The sequence below is a fragment of the Pogoniulus pusillus genome, chromosome 8, assembly GCF_015220805.1.
Source record: "Pogoniulus pusillus isolate bPogPus1 chromosome 8, bPogPus1.pri, whole genome shotgun sequence".
Lineage (NCBI taxonomy): Eukaryota > Metazoa > Chordata > Aves > Piciformes > Lybiidae > Pogoniulus > Pogoniulus pusillus.
The window spans coordinates 25,708,186-25,731,933 of NC_087271.1; the positions used below are offsets into that span (position 1 = coordinate 25,708,186).

A 23,748-nucleotide genomic window follows, 5' to 3' on the forward strand; every position below is an offset into this window, starting at 1 on the left:
TGGTGCCCCTGCATGTCCGTGACCCTCCAAAAAGGGAGGTCCAGGTCCCTTCTGGCTTTGAAAGAGAGGCCCAGGCTCCCTCTTACTGGGAGCACTGTCACACTCGCCGGAATGGATACCTCATGTGGTCCCAGCAGTCTCCCCCGACACCCTGAGTTTGTTTGCACTTCAGGATAGCTCCCAAGAACGCCACCAGCCTGTCCCAGCTGGGCTGCACTAGCCTTCTGCATGGCACAGGGTGACAGCCACCACCCTGCCCCACTGGCATCCATTACCCTTATCCAGCCCTACAGCCTGGCACTCTCTACTCACACACCCTCTACTGCACTTAGGCCCTCTCTGCTAGAGGCTGAAGCTGCATGGCTCTGCCCTTAGGCAGCAGAGCAAGCACAAGCACAGCACCATGGATGCATGGGAGCTAAGCCCAGCTCTGCAGGAACCACCACATCCACATGCCCAAGGGACCTGCCTAGCACCGTGGTGCCACTGGGTGACAGGACACAGCTCTCCAGCTGGCACAGAGTGGACAGCTCCTGGAAGGAATGGGCAGCCCCAGCCCACTTGCTCGAAGCAAAGGTCACAGGGGTTTTAATGGCTCCCTCTGTGCAGCCCCCATCAGCTTTATTGACCTATCTACAATGGAGTCGTCTAATTAGTTTTCTATGAAAACTAAGAACTTGGCCTTTGCCCTTTTCTTCTGCAGACACGAATGTGACTCAGAGGACGTTGTCAGGGCAAATCGATTGCCAGTTACACTTGAAAGGCAGGTGGAGGGAATGCAGGGGGCAGGAGTCAGGACCACCCATGCCCACAGTGGGCACTGCACAAATCCAGGCTCTGCAATGCCTCAGCCCTTCCAGGGTCCCTGCAAAAAATGGGGGGTAGGAAGCAGAAGTCCCCTTCCTGCAGACTGAAGTCAGAGGTGTCCACCTGCCTTGAGCAGGGGAGCAGGAGGAGGAACTGGGCCCAGTGGTGAGTAGTGGGGACAACAGAGCACTTCCTAGCAGGGGCATCCCTGCACCCCACGGAGGCAGTGCTTGCAGGCATGGAGGATACACAAGCTGCTGGAGGACAGGAACTACATGAGGACAAAATACACAGGATGCCACAGGGAACTCCCCAGCCTGAAGCTGATGCTGGCAGGCCCTAAGGCAGCAAGGCCTGCAGCAACCCCTGCTGTCACTGCTTGACTGAGGGAGATGGGCTCAGGGAGAGCCATGGGCAGCCAGGGCTCCCAGTAGAGCTAGCAGCACCCAGCCTGCCCATGCTGGAGACCAGACAGCTCAGACCATTTCCTCCTGCTCCATGTGAGCTCACCAAAGCTAATGATGACTCTGCTCTGGTACAAGTAATGTATTTACAGGGATGTTCAGAAAAATCTGGCATGTAAAAAAAAACCCAACCCCATAACAAATGACTGCTAGCACCAGCAGCCATGGGGCAGCCTTAGGTGAGCCCTGCACAGCCCTAGAGTTGCCATTTGGCACCTGCCACAGGTGTGTGGAGGCCACACTCCTCTGGAAATGGGACGGGGCTGGGGCACGGTGCTGGACAGGGCATGGCTCCTGCAGTGTATGCCCCAAGGCCCCAGTCCTGCCAGCATCCTCAGCTGTTCCTGGGAGGCTCTGGAACAAGGTGGCACTGACCCTGCACACAGCTCTGCACCTCCTCCTCACCCAGCACAGGAGGCTCACGGCTTCTTCACCTTCTTGGTGGAGGAGGAGCTGGAGGCTGACTCTTCATTTTCTCTGCTCCAAGAGTGAGATGGGAAACAAAAGGAAAACCAGGGTCAGTGGGTGGGAGCACTCAGGCCACAAGCAAACACAACCACCTGTCCTGGAGTCTGTCTCAGAGCTGGCCACAGCACTCCAGCATCATACCTGGTAGTGCCCAATGGACCTCAGTGCCATCTGCCTGTATGAGAGAAAAGCAAAGCTAATCCAGCAATGACAAGGGGCTGGGATATCACTCTCTTGGGGGATGTCACCTCCCTGACACAGAAAGGGCTTTGGGATGGCTCATCTTTGTGGCACTGGATCTGTGAGCAAGTAGAAGCAAGGAGTTGAGTTCTGCAACCAGAAGCCCTGACCAAGCAAGCTGGCATGCAACATGCCTTGAAAGGGGCAAAGCAGCTCTGTGCTACACCAATCCTGGAAATGCTCCTCCACCATCCAGACCTGTCACCAAGTGGCCTAGGAGCAGAGCAGGAGGTTGATACTCTACCACAGCTCCTCAAAATAACCTTTTTTTCTAGACAGCACACTCCAGTAAACCTAAGCAAGCCTGGTGGGCTCTGGTGAGCTTCACCCTTCACAGGTGAGGTCTCAAGGCTCAATCTGGCTCTAGGAAAGACAGGGCCATGTGCACAAAAAGAGAACACTACCCTAGCCCTACTGCTGCACTGCAGTGAGACTCTGCCTAGTGCTGCTCAGATGCTACGGCCAAGACCATAGCAAGGTCATCACCCAAAAGCTGGGCTTTGTCTGTGGGATGCCCCAGGCATGCCAGAACCATAAGGCACTCTGGGTGCTGTCGGGACATAGGACCCCAGAGCCCTAGGGTCCCCCACTACATAAGATGGGGTCACGTTGCACCTTATGTAGTGCAAGGTGAGGTCTACTTTGCACACCCCACTACAGCCACAGTGACTGTAGTCACGTCCCTGCTGTGCTCAGCCCTGCAGCCATCCCCTGTCTCTAGAGGGCTGCAGAGCCACTGCTCAGGACAGCAAGCAGCCAGGGGATGGACGAGGCAGCACTGACACACTCTCTAAAATGACCCAGGCCTGCCCATCCTTGCTTCTCCAGGCCCGTGGTCCCCTAGGCATGTGCTCCTGATGACAGCAGGCATGGTGGGAGGCTGCACTGCCTCCCTCAGCAGGAAGGTGCCCTCCCCACCCCATTCCCACTAGGCACTGGGCAGACGGCAAACAGAGCATGGAATTTGCACGGCTAAAAGTTAAACACAGCACAGAGGCAGATCCATCAGAGGGCCTGGCACGGCTGCCTGCGCCGGATCCGACTAACGGGGAAATAAAAGGGCCAGAGAACCCACGCAGCAGTGTGAACAGATGCCCTATAAAAAACCAAACCCGTGGTAATCAAGGGGACCGAAAGGTAGCTTTTAAAAAACAAAAACCCCATCCTGGAAACAAAGGAGCTGGGCTTTGTGGCTTTCCTGGGAGGGCTGTGGAATTAATGGGGAAGAGCACATGTGTTTGATAATCTTTATATGGCAAAAGACCCATCTTTCAAATATGTCACAAATTCATATTAATCACCTTCCCATTGCCTTCCCTGGCGCAGCTATTCCAGTTGCCCTGGGCAAAATTGGGAACTGTCTGCTTAAAAAAAATGTTTTACATTATAATTTACAAGAGCCTACAAGTCCAGTTGCTTTTAATGGAAAGAACAAGTTAAAAAAAAAGAGAGAGGAATATATATATATATATACACACCCTGGTATATATACACTATATATATATTAATATATATATATAAAAGACAGATATTGTAACTCCATCTGGAAAGAGAGAATGTTTGATCTTAACAATGTAACTTCTAGCTTTCAAACAGGCTCAGAAAACAAGAAGTCAGCAGGAGTTCAGATAAAGGAAGCTTAAAAGTCAAATAATTCTGACTCTGAACTCGAGACTTCTTAGACTCAAGGTCCTTTCCTTTACCCATTAATGGGCTGACTTGTGAGCTCAGGAACAAAGTGCTGCAATGTGAGGATTTCTGAGAGTCACTCATTACAGATCACTGAGTGGAGTCTGAGTTGCAGAAATCAAAGCGTCCAATCTGGAGTAACTGGCTGAACTTCTGCTTGGAACTAATTTGTTCCGAGTTCGGCTCACCTTTCACCTCCCGAAGACCCTGAGTAAAGTCCCTACCGGGGTCAGCAGCAGATGGCACTAGGGGGATCCCAGCTCGGCTTTAATGGTCAGCAAATGGGCACCACAGCCCCTAGGAGAAGATGGGCAGGCTGTCTGGTAGGAGGAATGTGGTGGACATGATAGGGCAGAACAGCGCCAAGCCTCTCGCTGCCCAATGGGATCTTGCTGCAGACCTCTCCTAAACCGGGATAAAATGCCCTGCTGAGGAGTCCCCCGTCCCCACCGTGGGCCCAGGGGGATGGTGGCAGCCAGCTTAATACCCTGGTGTGTTCCAATACCTGTAAAGGAACTGAGGCATGCCAAGCAGGGCTCAGGAGTCAGGACTCCTAGTCCTATTCCTGGCTTTGCCACTCACTCCCTCCAACATCTGGAGCAAAATACTCCTCTCCAGGGAATCAAATCTGGCTTCAGGGGAGCAGCTGGTTTGGAGGCTGAACAAATCCAGGCTTAATCCAACACGTGGAGTGCCATGGAGGCAGTGCTAAGCAGCACAAAGGGATTCTCCAACTCAAGAATTTGAAGCAGGGAGATTAAATGATGCCTCCAGGGGTCCCCAGCAGCTCAGTGGCAAAGCACACACTTGAACTCCGTCGTTCAAAGCTGGCCTGGCAGGGTTAAACTGCTGAAGCAGCCTCTGTGAGGGGAAGGGCAAGGCATCACTCACAAGAACCCACAGCCAGCGCTGCAGAAGGCAAAGGAAGGAAAGGCTCTGCAGAGCTGCTTATTGCACTGCCAATATTGCCACCCCTGCTGCAAACACTCCAAGGTGTGGAGAAAGCACTAGGCTTACACGGGCAGGCTGCTTTCTCAGCACTGTGCCCTGGGCCCACTGCCTCCGACACTGTCTCCATCACACCAGGGCCTGGGACACTTCAAGGTCACCATTGTGCAGGAGCAGGACACATACATGCACTTCAGCCAGCCAGCAACCACCCCAGCAGCTCCACTTCTCAGAGTTGACCCGAGCCCACTGATCTTCCAGAGGTCATGATGCTGAGCAAGAGGCACTGGGGCTGCTCCTGCCAGCTCTGGACAGGACATGTAGCACCACCAAGCAGCAGCCTCCACTGAGCTCAGCGCATCCTTGGAAAAGTTGGTGGTGGGCCACAGGCTGCTGGTCTGTCCCACCACTACTTTGTCCAGAACCACAGGAAAGGTTCAGGGCAAGCACAGTGCCAGGCCCTGGCTGACTCCCCAGACATACCTGAGCCAAGCAGAACATGGGATAGCAGGCCCATTCCCCTCCTCTCCAGGATATCCCTCTAGCTGGGATGTAATTTCCCCCCCCTCCCAAAAGGTAGCATAAAATGGTCACAGTGTGAATGTGCTTGACCTTTTGTCTTGGACTAATCTAATTGTGTCGTCTTTGTGTAATCAGCCGGTAAAGGTCAGTGCTGTATTTAACATGGGGGCCCTTTAGGTACTGAATTTGCCTTGCAGTGAATTAACTTGATTATATTTCTTTCAAATATGTCAGAGACCAGGTCAGTTTAACCCTCTCTGTGCTGCCTGGGCCCACCTCTTTGTTCCCAATTCCAGGAGGTGGCACTGAGGAACAAAGTGGTTAGAAACACGCACAAGGGTTCCCTCCTCCTACAGCCACAGCCACCACTATCACGTCTCCCACCTTCCCAGCGAGCATAGGCTCAAGGCAGAGCAAGTGTGTTGTGAACCAGCCCAAACAGCTTGCAAGCCAGGACACTCCAGACCGCAGGGAGGGGTGAGATTTCGGATTGAATGCAGAAAGAAGAAAAACTTCAGAAGACTCCTTTGCAAACATGAACCTGTCTCAGCAGAACACTTTCTTACATCTCCGTATTTTCACAATCAAACAGGACATTACCCAAATCCAGATGAACATGTGGCCTCTGCCATGGACAGATAAGGATAGCCTGCAGTACAGTGAACATCTTAGAAAGTGAAGGTCTGTGCCTCTCTACCAGGGGCAGCACGTCTGAGGCACTGGGGATGCCACTGTGTGGAGAAGGGCAGCTTCTACCAGGGAGTTCAGCTCAGCAGGGCCAAGGGACTGTGCAGAAGGGAAAGCAATCTCAGCTGATCTCAAGGCACACTCCCTGGGCCTGAGGCAGCAGTGAGGGGCTAGATAGTCTGCCTGCGTGGAGGCACAGAGGAGAGGTTGGTGACTAACATCCTGCATAGGTACATGCACAGGATGTTATCACAGGGCTCACAGTAGAAGAAACCCCAGGTTTGACTTCCTTTCTTAGCCATGGAAGTAGGGTATAAAAAGACCCCTTTGCTCTTCCAATACCTCTCCTTCCCAAGCTTCCTGCTCCAGGCAGGGCTACTGCTTGACTCCAGGGACTTGGTCAGGTCATGGCTCATCATCTCAAGACTGCTTTCCCCACTTGCTTCCCTCTGCTGACCAACCCTTATCAAGCTGTGTCTAGAAGGAAAATGCCTCAGGCCAGGCCTGCAGCTGTACTGGCATCATTGTCCTAGAGCAAGCTCCTGACACCCAAAGCTTTACTTTGGTGCACAGTGGCATACACATCAGGCCATCCACCTGCATGCAGGATGTAAAAAGCGCTGCTGACTCCACCTATAGCACCAAGAACATTGTCCAGAACAGGAGACAAGCCCAGAGAGGAGCACTGGGACCTGGGGGGGAACAGGTGTGCTGTGCTCCCTTGGACAGGCATGCCTGGAGGGAGAGCAGGACATTATTCCCAGCGCTTGTCAGGGCATCTGCATCGGAGACCTGAGTGCTCCCTGTTCTGCCCCCCCGACCTTCCTTCTCACCGAGTTGGGGGTCAGTGGTGCTCCTACTACATCAATGATCTGGTCCTTGACATCTCCCTTGCCCTCCTCGATGCCAAGCCCTGCCTGGCCATCTGGATGGGCGCCTTCTGCACTGAGGGGGCCAATACTACCAGCCTTGGCCAGAGCCTCGTAGCGGTGCCGTAACATCTGCAGCTCGTATTCACAGTTGGCAAAGGCTTGCTTCAGCTCATACAGCAGCACCAGGTCACTTCGCAGCTCATTGAACATCTGCACGATCTCCTCTGTAGGCATAGGGTTGAGATCTAGGGAGAAAAACAGGTTCTGTTAACCACCCAGACCTGCAACCCCACAACAGCAGATGCTCATAAAGGTCTTGGCTGCCTATCCACTCCTGCAAAGATATGCAAGGAGCTTCACTCCCACCACAGGGATCCTCAGCATCCTCAAGGGCTGGAGACCTATTATTTCCAGCCAGTTCTTCATCTCTGACCAAGGACTAAAGATGAGTATTTGTGATATCATTTAGTGGTCATGGCAGTGTTGCTTTGACAGTTGGATTTCATGATCTTAGAGGTCTTTTCCAAGCTTTAGTGATTCTACTGTTCCATGAAAGTCCAGGACTCAGCAAAAGAAAGATAATGCATGAAGCAAATCAAACCAGATGACCGAACCCATCAGGTCATACAAAGGGAACTCACACTTGGGAACAAGTCTTCGCCCACTGCTGCAGAAGACAGAAGAGCTCCTGCTGTTCCCTACACCTTCACCAAAAAGAGATGGACAAGATGAGCTCCCTTGCCTCTCTTGCTCCTCCCAGGGTAGGACTGAGGCAGAGAATCACTCTGGTGCTGTGTAACAGACATGTTTTAATGCAGACCTGAGCTGATTGCAGCAGAGACTGTCAGATCACTGCCCCACACCATGCATTCTGCTGCAGCCCATCACTTGCACACAGAGCCTGGAAAAGCCACATGTTCTGGAGAATAAAAGGATGAAGCTCTTGCGTTTGGTCTGGCATAAAGCGGTGGCCTTATGCCCACGGGGCTGCCCCCATGCCCCTTTCCCACTAGCACTAGTGTTCATCCACACAAAGCCCAGGAGTGTTTCTACACTCTACCGCAGAGCAGATCAGGAGCGCCAGGAAGCCCTGAAGACACCTGTGTTTTGTAAGGCAGGAGTGAGGAGTCAGGAACCCCTCCTCACCTCTGTGGAAAGCGAACTCTAGGAGGCACTCACATCCTTCCCCAAGGCTTCCCCAGCAAGTAAAGATAATAACTGGCTTATTTTTAATGCAGAAAGGCAAAACCACTCTGGTTGGGCCACTTTTACCAGCCACACAAGACCTTCAGAACTGCGCAGAGTCTGAGACAACCTATTCATCCATAAACCAGTTGTCCCAAAAAGCTAGCAGTAGGTACCAGAAGCAGTACTGGGAGCAGGCTTGGTAATCTCTTGTAAACCAGCAATAAGCCTTTTTTGATAGCTTTTCTTTTTTTTTTTCCTTCTGTTTTTAAAAATCCCCCAGCCACAGTGAGGGGAAATGGGACCATCAGGTGTCTAATCAAGGGGCACCGCATGCTGGGACTTGTAGTACCTGCAAACTGTACCCACTGCATGGCAGGCAGCAGCCAGCTATGGGCTGCACTTCCCCTCTAGCTACAGGCAAGTGGGTACTGCACATGTTAAGTGAACCATTCTTTCTGCTGCTAAGACACTGGAGTTCAGGAGTGAGGGATGTGTGTTTACTTGCCTTTCAGCAGAGATGCTCCAGATTTTCACACAGCATGCAACCTATAATGGGGGGAAGAACAGTCCCAGGCGCATTTTGGACTTGCCACCGAGAGCAGTAAATTAAGAGGAAACGAAGCTTGAAAAGGAGACAGGGCAGCCCTGAACAATGCATGTGCCGTGGTCACTAACACACTTAGAAGTACCTCTCCTGGCAAGGCTGAGATTTGCCTTCCTAATACTGTGCTGCTTCTCTTGATGGTTAAAAAGGGCCCAAACAAGAGAGAAACAAAGGCTCTTTTAAAACATTTTTCTACTGGGAGGAAAAAAAAAGCCCTGTGCATCTTGTTCTGGCTTTTACCCTCTCTCTCTTTTTTTTTAAACACATAAAATATTTTAAAAACCATTCACATACTGTTATTCAAGAAACTGGCTGTATTACTAGGGGAAAAAATAGCCCATCTCGAGAACAAAGGCTAGCTCTGTGTGTCTCTTTCTCTCTCTCGTGCCCCCTTTACTCACCTACTCCGAGTTCCATCAGCATCTGCTCCAGGGCTTTAATCTTCTTCTGTCCCACCGAGCTTGGCAGTTTCATCTGGAACACAAAGGTAACAGAGCCACACAGCTCAGAGATAGCCCTCACTCACAGCCGTCTAGTTCAAAAGGCAAGAGAGCTTTTCTTTTTATAGTGCAGGGGGAACAAAAAAAGAAAGGGAGAGAAAGGAAAATCAAGTGGTAAGAGAGGGAGACAGGGGCTGAAAGTTTTCTGACTAGGTCCGAGGGCAGGTATTGAAAAGCCCGGTCGCGATGGCTTTTATTTTCTCTCTCGTGTGTGTGCAAGACACGCTGTTTTACAGTTTCCATGTGTCACTGAATTAACAACAAAAGTTCTTCTTGGCTTCAAACCCTCTCCCGCGGTGCCCAGCCCATCAAAGGGCTCATTTACACAGCGGCTAATGTGCAATGCTGCCCTACTTTATTCGCTTTAGCCGGCCTGATTAGACTCATGCGCTAACAGACTCACTTCTCCTTTTACCTGCTGAGCCCCAGACCTGTGGGATTCATTTACAGAGCAGGCTTTATAACAAAGGGGAGAGACAGAGAGAGCACAGTTACTTGACTGGCGGAAGTGTGAACACACATTTACATCGGAGCTAAGGGGCTAGGTGAGAGAGGAAGCATCAGATGTGAGCTATGAAAGGGAACTGGAGCTGGCCAGGAGAGGAAGAATGCATACACTTAGCAGGGTCCTTCCTCTGCATTCATTTGGGCTCTAGCAGGAGTGCTAGCTGCTCAGACCAAGCATTTATTAGATCATGAGCAGCACAAATGGTGCTGCCACAATATGGCAGGGAGAACAGGTTTCCAAGCCCTGCAAATATACCCAAGAATGAATTAAATCACTTTCTTCCCTCAGCAACACCAGGAAACAGACCAGGAAAGAAACAACTCTCAGCCCTGCAGTGTCAAACACCTTAGTGCACACAGGCATAGGTTGTCCTTCCATATCCAGCCCTAGGCAGGTGAGCTCACACCTCCTCCTGGGGATCAACACCACCAGCCCAAGCTGCCCAGCAGGCCACTGAATAGCCAAGAGACAAGAATATCCTACAGTCACCCTGGACACCACTTACTCATCGGCAGCCCCAGTCTTGGCCACACCAACCAAACCTAACACCAGATTAGGAAGGACTTGAAGGGAGAGCCATTCTTTACTGCACCTCAAAATTAGCCCATCATCACCTTACTTGTAAGCCACATATTCAGACAGTGCTAGTCTTAAGTTGTAGGACGTATATTGTTAACAGAGCTCAGCATCTCCTCCTCACTGAAGAGCTCTGGACACACAACATGTGTGTGATTATCACTGCCCTAAGAGGCTGTCTTCACTCCTGCCACTGACATCACACTCTTTCTAGCTAAATGCAAGATTCCCTTCTGTTAAACATCAGCTGGCAAAAGTGCGCTGTACTTCAAGCCGGCTTCAGGAACAAAGGAAGAGAAGTAGGAAAAGTTCATGCTTGGCTAGGCTAGCCATGACCTCCTGGTCTTGGTTTGCTGGTTAGAGAAAGAGCACAAGCTTTTCTCCTAGGAGGTTTCCACTAGCTCATGGAACTACTGGCAACACAAATGAATAACCTGGCAAAGCCTTCAACCGTGATGTGACTGCCACAGGAGTCTGGTCAATGAATACCAAACCAAGGTCTTCACTGACACTCCAAAAGAGGATGCAGCAGGGAGAGGCAGGACAAATCAATTTAACTTCAAAGAAAGGAATGCTAGAGATGCTCAGGAGGAGCAGAGCTGTGAGTTTAGTTCAAAAACACATCAATTAAACTTCCTTTTAATTCAGGCAAGAGGATCTGGTCTGCAAACAGGAAGGCTTCATTGGTTTCTCAAAGCAAGAGTATATTTTAATTTTACCATCATTAAGAAAATGTTATGATTTATGTGGCTGCTGTCGGACTAATATCTTTAGAATTTAGCTGGCTAAGCCAATTCATCTCTAAGACTGATGAAGGCTGATTGCTCTCTATGCAAAATGTATTAAAACTAAATGAGCAGTCTATTACTCAAATGCTGCTGATAATCTGTTAGCCAGGGTCCGTTAGCTGGGCTAGTGCTAGCAGCAGACAAGCCTTCATGCCCTGTACAGCTCTGATAAGCCCGAGCTTACCTCAGCAAGCCCTTCTTTGTGTGGGGCTTTGAAATAGATGTCCAGAGATGCACCCAAGTGCTGGAGCAGCATATCACCTGCCCTCATTCCCGAGGAATGAGATAATCTGTAGAAGCAGAGGTCCCAGCCAACGGCACAGAGAAAGCTCTCTGGCTTGAGATGTCTGCGCTGGGATATGTGGTTTCTGCAGGCCATGTTCTGCATAACGAAAACACCACTCAGGGCAGTATCATTGCTTACACCACAGCTCCTGGGATGTTCTTGGTGTTGTCATGGATCGAGTCCTCCACAGGGGCTGAGGAAAATTATGTTCCTTGGAGAACCCCAGTGAGCAACCACAGCTTCTGAGGTGAATGGCATTTGGCCTTTTTTTTCCTTCCTTATACTAGACTATTATTGTTATTTATTATCTTTAGAGTCCCCACATAATAATAATACCTGGGAAACAGATTGCTCCCGTCAGAAAACTGATTAGGCAGGATTTTTGAGGTTACTATATTCTGGATGTTCTTCTCCTTTGACAGCCTCTCCCTACAGCCCTCTTTGCAACACCAGCCTGCGTTTATAATTACACCAACATCGCCTTTGATTTAAGGACTGTAATCCTTTTGTCCCTGCTATAAACAACCTGCATTAAACACATGAACAGCATGTACCAAGAGAAAAATAAATACAGAGCTAGGGAGAATTGTCTGGATCAACACAATGAAGCCACAGTACCAGAGCCTACCTATGCAGGGGGGAGCCTCAACTGATCCTGGGATGCACAGCCTCCGCTGGCATGCACTTGGACTAAGAAGCACAGGATACACCAGTACTAACCCAGACTGCTCTGCCCTGAAGGAAAGCTGCTCAGGGCTATGCAGCATCAATAGATGGACAGAGCATCCACCACACTTTAACAGACAGGGGTCAAGAAACTTGTGGTTGCCCCTGAGCAGTTTAATTTCTAAAGAGGATCTCACCACAGAGTACCCTTGAGGTTTTGAATGATACAGGATTTTTATTTCATGTACGAGACACTCTGCCAACAAAACCTTGCTAATTCACACTAATGACTGGGAGACCTACTGCAAATTAATTGCTAATTGGCAAAATTCATTAAATGAACAAACGTGATAAGAAGTAAGTGAAGAGATAGCTTCCCCAAACAGACTTGGTTCATTTATTTTTGTGTGCCACTCAGCTTCCATGATTTATGCTAGTACTTTTAAGCACAGCTGCAAATGCATTTGAGTATATTTTGGAGGAGTAATGAAGTCTAAGTAATAGCAGAGGCTACAGCCCAGTCCTCTGTTGTGTCTTACAGCATCACCACCTGGCAGGTAGAGACTGTCATGGTGATCTGCACTAGGAATGGAACAGGTCTGCAAGATGTACAGAGATTTAGCTAGGCTCCATGTGTGATTATACATATAAGGTCGTCCTAAATGACCTGCTCTCAATTTATTGCTTTCTTCAGAAATGCTCCATTTCTGGTGCCCACAACTTAATAAAAGAAAAAAAAAAAAATCAAAGACCACAAAAAAAAAATCCCATTTTTGTGCTGAAATATTTTGTTTGGTCTATCACCAGGATATTTGTTTTAATTAATCAGTAGCTATTTGGATATTTCACAAGTACCCTCCCTGATGCTGCACTTCATTTTATTCTTAATTTTCCTTAAGCAAAACCCTCCCTAACCCTAAACAATACAACTGTCCTAAAACATTAATCACACATCTGACCAGTGCCTGTACAGCTGTAAAGTGGGGTTTTATACACCAGTACTGGTGTTGTTGTTCAGCAGTGTCATAGAGCTTGCTGACACCGAAAACCACCTTTCTCATGGATTTCAGCATCAAGAAAACTTTCTCATTATTAATTTTCTTCATGGATATCTTTAGAGTACTGAATTACTTAGTGGGTTTCTGGGAAGCAGTGCTAAACTTTCAGATGAATAATGTTTTTTGCATTTTCTGGCTTAATATGGGGAAAGAAGGTCAACCCTTTCCTGACTGCATGGCTCTCCTGTGCAGGAATGGAAAGCCTCCACTCCTGCAGGGTTTCAAGACTCTAGGAAGGAAAGAACCATATTAAGTACTCTAGCCTTAGAGCTCTGGAATTTAAAAACAAAAATACACACAAAACAAGCAAACAAAAAAAAGCCAAACAGATAAATTCCATTTCATATATACATGTGTACATCTCTGGGAATCTGAAGTGCTTTACTGCTCAGAACTGAAGTGCTGTAGTGGAAGGCAGATGGGCAAATGTGATGGAAATACACAAAAGTTAGAGAAGTTTGAAATTGCACAGGTTTGTTCTGCCCCAACAAACACAAATGCTTCCTCCTGCCCCAGCCTACAGCCATGGACCCCATGTCTTACATCGGTGCCTGCTGACCTGCCAGACTAAGATTCAAGATCAACAAAAGTAGTCACGCTGCTAGGCCATCTCTACTGTGCTATGTAACACATGAAACAGCTGTCACTCTGAATGGACATGACCATCAACTTGCTCCATCAGTGATGCTACGTAAGCCAATCCTTTAAGAAGAAAGTATTTCTATACTAACTTATGTTGATGGTTACTTCAGGGTTGTTTAGGACTGAAGTTAGACAGATCCCACTAACTGACAAATCTGTTGTGCAAAAATGCAATTTCTGCACTTGGATCCTCCCAGTAAATTAAACCTCCTTGTCAGAGGAATACACCAAGGGAAAGCTTTATCAAGGGTGGGAGAGGCCAGCAGATCCCAGAGAAGCACAGTATGCCAGGCACATGGCAAAAGAGCACTCACTGATCCTGCACACATTAATGCCTCGTTACCCACCGATAGCACTAATTCAAGAGAAGGTTATCAGATATAGGATACTTCCTAAAGGAACCAAAGAACCTGGAGCATCAATGTCTCAGCATGATGAGCTGGCTTTTCACCAGTGCAGGTAACAAGGTCTTAAAAGGTTTTATACTCTCCATCCTTTAACCCCTAGGAAAGGGGAACAGATTGTTCTGACTCGGCTCAAGTAGCCTAAAATGAGAACAACCTGGAATTCATATAAATGGTGGCTGATAACCTGGAAGGAGCCAGCTTTCTCCCACTGTGACATATAGGTTATGACAGGAAACAAGACACCTGAGGAGACAAGAAGAATTCACACCTTGCTGACACTGCCTGACATTTAGAAGATGGTCATCTTCCAGCAAACAAATTATTACCTGCCACTTACCAGTCCCGAGACTTCCTTGCTCTCAAATACATTTTGCTTTAAATATAGTGCAAGCCTACAAAGCAAGTGCATAAGAACTACAGGAAGTCTATACAGAAAATAGCAAAATGCATGGTGCACTGGACATTTTTCCTGGAGGTGCTTTATATTAAACCACACTACCTGTATGACACTACAGTATTTTGATCTAGGACATCTGCAGATTCCCAGGTAGTTCTACCCCTGCATCTTACTACAGGTCTAGAAAGTGGGCTGAGTGCTGTAGAGGCAGCTGCAGAAAATGGAAATGGCTGTAGTCTCTGATTTGCATCTGACTGGAACAAGGCAGGAGGACAGAAAAGTGTGCTATGATCACAAGGCGAGCCCTAAGATAGGCCACAGGAGGGAGAACAACAAGGACAGTTCCACATGGTATATGAAATAAACTTCCAGATCAGACACAAATCCAAGAAACTGTGACAAAATATACATCTAGCCTGGAACTGATGTTGCCTTTCTCTTAAATAATCTACCTGAAACTACATTTACACAAATACAAAAAAACCCACAGTGACTAATTATGCTCCAATCATTTTACTGGTTAAGTTAATGAAAGAAAAAAGTAATATATACGGTGGTCTGTGCAAGCTACAAACCGATTACCTGACAAATGACACCTAATACTGTGTCACTGTGGGCACACAAAGGTAGTAAAAGCTTCTCAAATCAGTCCAGGACTGGCAGACGAAGGTCCCCAAGGCCTCATAGTGCACAGACACCGTTTGGTACCTGACAATTCAAGAGAAGCAACAACACAGCGTGTCCTTTCCAGAACTACAACTTACTTTAAAAGACCCCATTACCATACCCAGAGTGCTCTCTTTATACCCAAGAGTCTACTAAGGCTTTGGTCCAGATGCTCTCCCACACCAAAGAGGTGAGGGATGCATTTTCTTTCAGCCATTTAACATTAACTGCCTTTCGGTCTAGCTAAAAATGAGAACGGAGGAAGTGCTGGATTCACCTTCTCCAGTTCATTCAAGATTCTGTATCCTTTGCTGTTCTCTTCAAAAATAAATACTTCAATATTTTCATCTTATTTCACTCTCCATAGGCAGGAGTTTGATTAGCAAATGCACCAGCACTCTCTTGGCCCTAATTATAGGTCACGCAATACAACAAATAGATGGCAATGCCACAACATGAATTCGATCCAGCCCTGCATCATTTGTTCGTCAGTTTTACTCACAGAAATGAGACTGCTACTTTTCTCCACACCTCTCTCAGCCTCCCCATGGAAATTACTCTCAGACACTCTCTTGCAGAGTGCAAAACACACAACTTTGCTGATGAAAAATTACTGGCAGAAGCAGCAAACACATTTCAGCTAACTAATCCATGGGATGTTAAGTTCTAGAAACATAAACTTTCCTTCCTAACAAGGGTGTGCTGATCTCCATCAGACTGATGTCAGAAAGCCTTTGAGTGCAATCAATATAACAGAAATAAATTATTAATTGCTCCAAGTAATTAAATTTATCAAATCCAAATAAAAATAACAGTGATTTTATGGAACTACTTCCAAAGCTGAACCTCTGAAGGGACAGTATTGATCACAAGAGGACAGACAGATGTTTCACATGTTCACAGCCGATGAGGTCTGGGTTTGCATTAATGACAGGGAAGGAGCCAAGCCAACAGCCTCCCATGTAAAGTAAACAGGTGGTGTGCTTGGCCATGTTATTGTGGGTCAGATCAAATATGGAGAATAAACATGTCTAAACATATACATACAACCCCATCTTCCTCTAGAAGTACTGTTCACCCTGGAGCTGCAGAAGGCACTCTGTTTCCACTCCAAGAACAAAAAATGAAAGAGAACTCATACACACATATAACCAGGTAAATTCTCACTTACTAATCTCTGCTAAAAGAAGTGCTCAGCAGGCTACTAAGGATTCCAGTTCTGGGCCCCCCAGTTCAAGAGGGGCGTAGAGCTGCTTGAGAGAGTCCAGGGCAGAGCCACAAAGATTATTAAGGGAATGAAACATCTCTCTTAAGAGGAGACTGAGGGAACTGGGGCTCTTTAGCTTGGAGGAGACTGAAGGTGACATCATCAATGTTTATAAATACGTGCAGGGTGAGCACCAGGAGGATGGAGCCAGGCTCTTCTTTGTGCTACCCAATGATAGGACAAGGGTTAATGGGTGGAAGCTGAGGCATAGGAAGTTTCATTTCAACATGAGGAGGACTTTTTTCCCTGTGAGGGTGACAGAACACTGGAACAGGCTGTCCTGGGGGTTGTGCAGTCTCCCTCTCTGGAGATACTCAAAACCCGCCTGGACATGTTCCTGTGTGATCTGGTCTAGGTGATCTGGCATGGAAGTTGGACAGGATGAGCTTTCAAGGTTCCTTCCAGCCCCTGACATTCTGTGATTTAAATGCTGGTTAAGTGTGGATACTTGAATCAATGGATACTAAAGCTGTACCTGAGATTTTCCTTCCTCTACTTTTTGAATTGGTCTGACTGGCAAATTGTCTACAAGATCCCAGTTAACGGATCAGGCTGCTGGCTGAAAGCTATCTCTGAGGAGAGGTGGTCAGCTGTGAATGACTAAGTTGGAGCATCCCTCAGACTTTTCTGCAGACTGACTTCTGTACAAACTCCTTTTCATCCTGGAGTTTTGTTTTGTTTCCAGATGAGACATCACTCAACTGATTCTCTTCCAGTTCGTTTCCAAACCCATGACAACAGAGCAAGGACACAGACTCACACCTCAAGATGCAGCAGTGGGGAACAAACATGCACCCCTTTCCATCCATCATCCTCTTTCTTAAAATCACTACTGCAGCAATTCAGCAGCATTAACAAACTCTTAAGTTAAAACTCACAGATAAGTCTGAGAGAAGACAGGCAACTTAAAAGAGACTGGAGCAACGTTCGATATGTCAAAGTCAAGTGCTCTGAACAAGACAAAAGTTAAATTTAAAGGAAAGCTGAACATACCATGGTACAGAAACACTGTGGTGAACTCAAAACAAGCTGAGCTCTGACCTACAAAAGCAACATGATGCTGCATAAACGTTTGGTTACTGTTGATGTATCTGGGACCTGGAAAAGATTCAAGTTCAACATCTTCCATTTTCCCTTCCTTCAGGTAAATTCTCAGTAAAGCTTTTCTTCCTTATAGCTCCCTGCTTTCCCTTTAGTCTCTTCCTCTCCTTCCCCTTTACAGATTCCCTATCCACCTCTCATTTTGCCTGACTCTGGCTGTCTGCCCTGCATGTGAGCAGACCTAGCATAACAGGAAGTTTTCCAGAACTAACACTTAGGATAATACATTTCTGGTGTTATTTTCATAACAGCAAAGGCAAAAGCCTTTTCAAGATACTCATGAAAGGCTTACCCCCTTTCAAAACATCTGTACTGCCTCCTGCTCTCAGTGGCACCAAAGCAATACACTGCCTCGAATTAAGATGAACCTTTTCACAATGCCCAGCTTCCTACTGCCTTAGAGAAACTTGCAGTCTGTGCTGTCAGGAGGCAGAGGGGAAATCCCACACAGAGCAAGGGCACAGGGGCTGTGGCCTTCTTTGCCTGTGGCCACAGTCCCATGGAGAACAATGGGAGACTGAAGCCATTGTGAGAGGAGGCAGCTTGTCTAACTCACTGGAGAAGATTACTCTTCAGTGTCTGCTGAAGGAGAAACCTTCAGTTATGAAGAATAATGGCCCTAAGTGACTATTAATCCTGGGTGGGGGGGAAAGTCTTCAAATTCAGACTGTGCATAAAATTTTGTGAGATTTAACATCAGGAGGAATTTGAAAAGCCAGGGCTACTGTCATAAAAACTACTGGGAACAAATTAAGTTGAATGCAGATTGCTAACTATTTTTTCAAGGATTATTTCTATAAATTAATTTTAACTCAGATTTTCAGACTAATTGTAAATCTTCAAGGGAAAAAATAGCTCTAATCAAAAAGTAAGTGCTATTATCTTGGGGATGATACGGTACATTTTTCACACGTGACAGAGGTTGAGTCCCTGATCTCAGCACAAGATCCAACTCCATCTAACTATGAAGGTGTAAAGTACGGCAGCAAAGACTGAAATAAAGGAGGACAACAGAAGCCCTTAGGTGATGAATCCTGTAGGTCCTCAGGCAAAAGAATTTACTGAAGAATGTCATAAGCCTTTAGAAATCATTTTCCAATGTGCTCAGGGCAAAATATCTTACAGTGGATATTACCAGAGTACAAGTTTCCAGCACAGCATGCAAATTCCTCACTTAGTCCTTGTTGGCTCCCACCCTTGGGAATTTCACACCACTGTGAGGTTTGCCACATAAATCCACAAGTAAAATAACTCAAATTAGCATGGACTGTCAACACTACACCACTGAGCACTTCAGCATCTCTTAACCAGCTCAAAAAGACCATATTGACCTCATGCACCCCAACATGTGAAGCATTAGCTCCCGTTTTAAAAACTTAAGGATGACTTAAAGAAGGAAGCCAAGTGACTGGCTAAAAGACAACAAATTAGTTCATTTTGCTGGGTTGGAGGCAGGCTTCATACTTCCAAGCACAAAGTGCTGGGTTTTTCACTTATATCAGTGATTTGCAATCTTTTTCAATTTGCAAACCACTGATACTTCTAATGGTACCATTTATTGCCTTAAAATTTTCCAGTAGAGCCAAGAAAGTTGCTCTAGGTCATCCCAGCAGCTTGGACACTGCAGGCTGAAAGTTGCTGAATCAGACTGCCATGCCTCAGCTTATCATTGCTTTCTGTGGACATTACAGAGAACAGGGAGAAGCATGTACCATTCCATTTTCACAAAGACTAGGATACAAATTGTCTGCTTGGCACACAAAAAGGCTGCTGGCTGTGCCAGATGGTTCCATCACCAGTAGGTTATTGCTCAGTTTCTCTTCCAGAAAGGGTAAAAAAACAGAAAGATCAACCACCACTTACTAGTTTTCAAAATCCAAATCAATCTCCATAAATTCCTCTATTTATCTCAGTGCCAGAGAACACATCTGCCACATCTCCATAAATCTCAATGCGTGCACTGCAGTCTTGCCTGTGACTTCCTCAAGGCTGCAGCCCTTCACTCAAACAGGTAGCCTGCGGGCAGTGGCACTAAAGGGGTCCCCCAGCAGTGACACTGCTGAGGCACACCACATCTCATGAGCACAAGCACCCATACAATGAAGCAGCATAACCCCCAACACCTTTCTGTCAACAGGTTCAGGGTGTTCCCAGCAAGATATGAAACTATTCTCATACCAGAAGAACATTCATAGAACAGTCTTTAGAAGTGACCTAGAAAATTACTATACCAAGTGAGGGTGTCAGGAAAGGAAACTACTTCTCCACCTTTGCTACAATAAAGCAACAAAGGATTATTTCACTAGACTAGAAAACAAATGAGAGAATTTTTTTTTAAGAGGAAAGAAAAAAAAAGCAATCACTGGCACTGAGCAAACAGGATTTTGTTATCCAAACCCTTCTGAAAACATTTATGCAGCTAGGCAGGTTTAACTTACTCAGTATCTCCAAACCTGTCTCTAAGAGACAGGCATCAAGCCTTGCAACACCTGATGCAGCAAGAAAGTCCTCAAGACTTGATGCAGTATGAAAGTCCTTTTCTTAAGGCTATCTGCATAACAGAATAAACAAAGGGGCTTTTCCCCAAAGTATTTTCTGAAGATAATGGAAATAGGAAAGCTAAAAGTTGTGTGTGTTTGTTTTTTTCAAGACAGAACTTGTGCATCCAGCTCTTAAAACCACCTCTCAGCTATTAATACCTGTGCTGTATGAGGCCTACTGTGTTTGGCCATGAGCTGCTGGGACCAGACAGCTCCATGTTGGGTCTGTCACACATGTCTAACAGCAGAGCAAACACACCAGTAACGAACACCAGCAAGTTCAGGTGTCACTGCAAGGCAACGAGCTGGCTTTCACAGAGCCAGCATTCCAAGTTTCTGAGTCTCCACATTTGTGGAATTCCTTTCTTATTTTAGAAGCAACAACTCGACTTTCTTTAGCTATAAAAGGATAACAGATGAGGAGACAGACAGGCAGACTGAAAGCCATTAACAGAGATCCCAAGGGACCAGGACAACAGCCTACCCTCTGGCTTCGTAGCGTGACACCTGCAGACTTGAAGTCAGGAAACTTGATGCCAGCAGTCTCAGGAACAGCCTGAAAGAGATCGAAACAGGATGTGCTGAAGGAAACACAGGAAACACAAGATTTCATATAGAGACTATCTGAAGGGGAAATGCTGCTTCCTATGACAGAGAACCACCTGCCACAGCCACATGTCAGAGTTGAGGCAAGAGGAAAGCCCCAAGCAATGGGATTCAGTGAGAAAATCCCAAGCAATTCACTGAGAAAAATACCCAAGTTCAAGGCATCTTTGGAGAGCTCAAGCATTTTTTATGGTCAGCCTATATGCACTGGTCTATATAGAGCCTTACACCCATCCTCATCATCTTAAACCCTAACCCTAAACGGTTTTCCTTGTACTAATGGATGCCTATTTGCATAATACAATCCTTATTTCACTGATCAAAACAGTTCAGGACTTCCCTAAATCTTGTCTTTTGACTACAAGTCCTCTAAGGAATGAGCTGAGAAACCTCTGATCTGTACAGACACGAGCCCATTAGTGAGGATGTAAGGACTGCACCCCTCCAGGGAGGCCTGCTGTTGATACACGTTTTGTCATTTTTCCACTCGTTAGACAGTTTTCTTTCTTCCCCACTTCACACTTTAAGCACAGCAATACCAAGCAGCAAATTCCCAATGCTGCTGCTAGACAGTAGAGCATTTGGTTGCATTTCAACAAATGGGGAGAAGAAAAAAGCTAAATGCAATCCCTTAAAGATCTCTGCTGCTGTGCGAAGTACAAGGTGAGCAAACTTTTAAATGATTAAACCAGGCTATCTGCAGGGTCCTGCGGAACTGAATTGTGTGGGGTACTCCCAATGGGTCAGTGATACTCGTGGTTCAGTCTAAGAATAGCCACAATCTCTGCAGAATGCATGCTCCATCACACATTTCCAAACAGAGGAGTCTCCTCAAATCTCCAGCTTTCTTTGGAGGTGGCCTTTGCCTTGCTGCTCCCACACTTCTCGGTAGAGAAGCCCTGCAGCTCGATGTTCTTCATTCCAGACAGGAATTGAGACAGCCCAGCTGCCCCAAGATCATAAGGATTGCTGAAGGACAGTGACTCAATTCCTTATGTTCCCTGCCAATGACTTTCACATCTCTGTGAGCTATCTTTCTGTGTCTTGGTCTTGAGGTAGCATCTTGCAAACTACTCTGTGTGGCAAGGCATTAAGATTTTCTTCAGTTATCTGTGGTCAGTCCAATAATCAAAGGCCTCAGGAAGAGATGTCTAAATATGACCATGGTGGAAAAATGCTAACTACCAATAGGGCTCATGAACTCGCAGGGATCACTTTGACCTTCCACTGGATGTAGCAACCCTGCTTGGATTATTAGAGACAAGGCTGCGACCAGAAACCAGTCCTCTCTGCTGCCTTTCAGATTCTTCACCCCAGCCTGTTGCTGAACACCTGACAGAAGCAGTGAGGGTAAATGGGCACCGCTGGCTTCGCCCAGACAGCTCTGACTGCACTCAGCACATAAACAATTAAATGGGTTCTTCTGCCTGGCGCGCCTGTACATGCTGTAAACGCTTCAACCTCAATTGACTCTTTGGTAAATGATTTTCTTTTGTTGAAATGATGCTGATGCAGCTCCCGATTCAAATTCTTAGTTAAAATGCAATTTTTTTCTTAACATTTCCCAGCCATAGTTGGTAATTGACTCCTAATGGACTCTGTCATGGTTGAAATGATGCTAGTGCAACAACAGAAACTGCTTCTCTGCCCACCCTGGCGTGCCTATCCACTATATGCCTGCAGACAGGCACCAGCCAACAGGCAATACTTAGGGCTGGACTCCCTCACCTTGGCACCCTCAGCATCTTTCCAGCCCCATTCTTCACCACCACCACCCCTTCCTTTTTTTTTTTTTTAAACCACCACCAACCAGCTGTTTTCTTTAGGAGATATGCTAGCCATGGTTGAGCTTTGTCAGCTCAACCCTCAAGGGAGTTCAAAGCACAAGGTGCACAGCAATATTATATTAATTACACAGAGGGGCAGAGGGGCAATCAAACAATGTTTTAAGAAAGTGGTGGCCATTAGACACACTTCAACAAGCAATTATTGTCTAGTGTCTACTGCTTCTCTCCTCTCCCAGCATAGACTCTGCTGGAGGACAATGACACAAGTGCTCTATTCACATGATGGAAGGATGGGAACTCTGAGGGGCTCACTGGAAACATCTGAGATTTTTTAACAGCCCTTTCCTACTGAAGGTGATGAATTTAGTTTAGTTCACACTGTCTTCTTTCCAGAAAGATAAATTGAGGTAACATCAACTGTGAATTGAAACCTGTGTTCTGAGCTCCTTACACTCAAGCTCAGGAAGAAATAAGAAACAATAGCTTATTGAGCACCCCAGCAGGGTTGCTGTGATCACAGCTGAGGATCTGGAGAAGGGCATGTACTGAGTGTGTGGAGATGCTGGCAAGACCCAGGAGTGGGAAAGGGAAATCAGAACTAGGAAAAAAAAAAAGCAGGTGAAAGACAACCTGTTTGTTGGACAACCCTGCACAGCAGTACCAGAATACACTTGGGAAAACCATGGAGACAGATGCTTCTCCCTGCTATGATTCATGAATGACCTGCATTAATTTCACCTGATTTTTCAGGCAGGGAAAGGAAAACAAGACTTAAAACAGGAGTTTTCAATCAGGAGAGAGACAGGCAGCACACCAGAGGATTCTGGAAATGGCTGCCTTAGACCAGTCTGCCTTCCAAAAAAGCAACTGCATAAGGCATCCAGTAGATACTTGCTCCAGAAGAGTTGAGAGCCTGATCCTAGTAGGAAACACATTACCCAGACACAACATAAGCAGGGGAGAGAAAATTAAAAATATTTACAGGCTTTTCTGTCTCCTTCTTCTGTGGTAGTTTCTTCTTGGGAGCCTTGCGCTCAGCACGTCTCTGCTCAGTGGTGGTGTCAGCAGCTGTGATGAGCTTCTGCAGGTCTTGGGTTCTCTTTTCTCTCTCTTTCTTCCTAGTTTCGATTTTGCGGAGCTCCTGGATGAGGTATTCTTCTTCTGCCACCTGCAGACCAGAGCACGTAAAGCCAACCAGACCAGCAGCAGAGGCCTAGCAAGGCAAGGGGGCCATCTACCGATAACAGCTCTGCTCTGGGGTCAGCTGGGGAATGACTTTAAGCTTTCCTACTCCATAGCCTTACCCCATCCATGGTAATGTCAGTCTACAAACTGGCAGGTACTGTATCACAACACTGGAGGTGCACCCTTCAGCAGTACCTATAAATGATTAATGCCATCTCCAGACAAAGAGCACAAATAGAAGGGTAAAATCCTCAAATCTACTGCAGTTGCAAATGCAGC

General features: G+C 46.8%; 1 protein-coding gene across 3 annotated transcripts in view; it reads right to left on the reverse strand.

Annotated features, from left to right (window-relative positions):
* Positions 1–572: 572 nt before the first annotated feature.
* The window catches only part of DMAP1 (DNA methyltransferase 1 associated protein 1), a 34,206-nt gene continuing 11,030 nt past the window's right edge, over positions 573–23,748 (reverse strand). Inside the window, exons 7-12 of one of the 3 annotated variants that reach the window (XM_064147721.1) lie at positions 23,267–23,452; positions 20,376–20,447; positions 8,891–8,963; positions 6,659–6,942; positions 4,277–4,280; positions 573–1,746 (exon numbers count right to left, since the gene is read on the reverse strand). In XM_064147721.1, the coding sequence (XP_064003791.1) occupies positions 1,691–1,746; positions 4,277–4,280; positions 6,659–6,942; positions 8,891–8,963; positions 20,376–20,447; positions 23,267–23,452 (675 nt within the window). In that variant the 3' untranslated portion in view covers positions 573–1,690. Of the gene's footprint in view, positions 1,749–4,276; positions 4,281–5,664; positions 6,943–8,890; positions 8,964–20,375; positions 20,448–23,266; positions 23,453–23,748 lie in introns of those variants that run through there. The other 2 variants (XM_064147719.1, XM_064147718.1) reach the window with 2 other exon arrangements.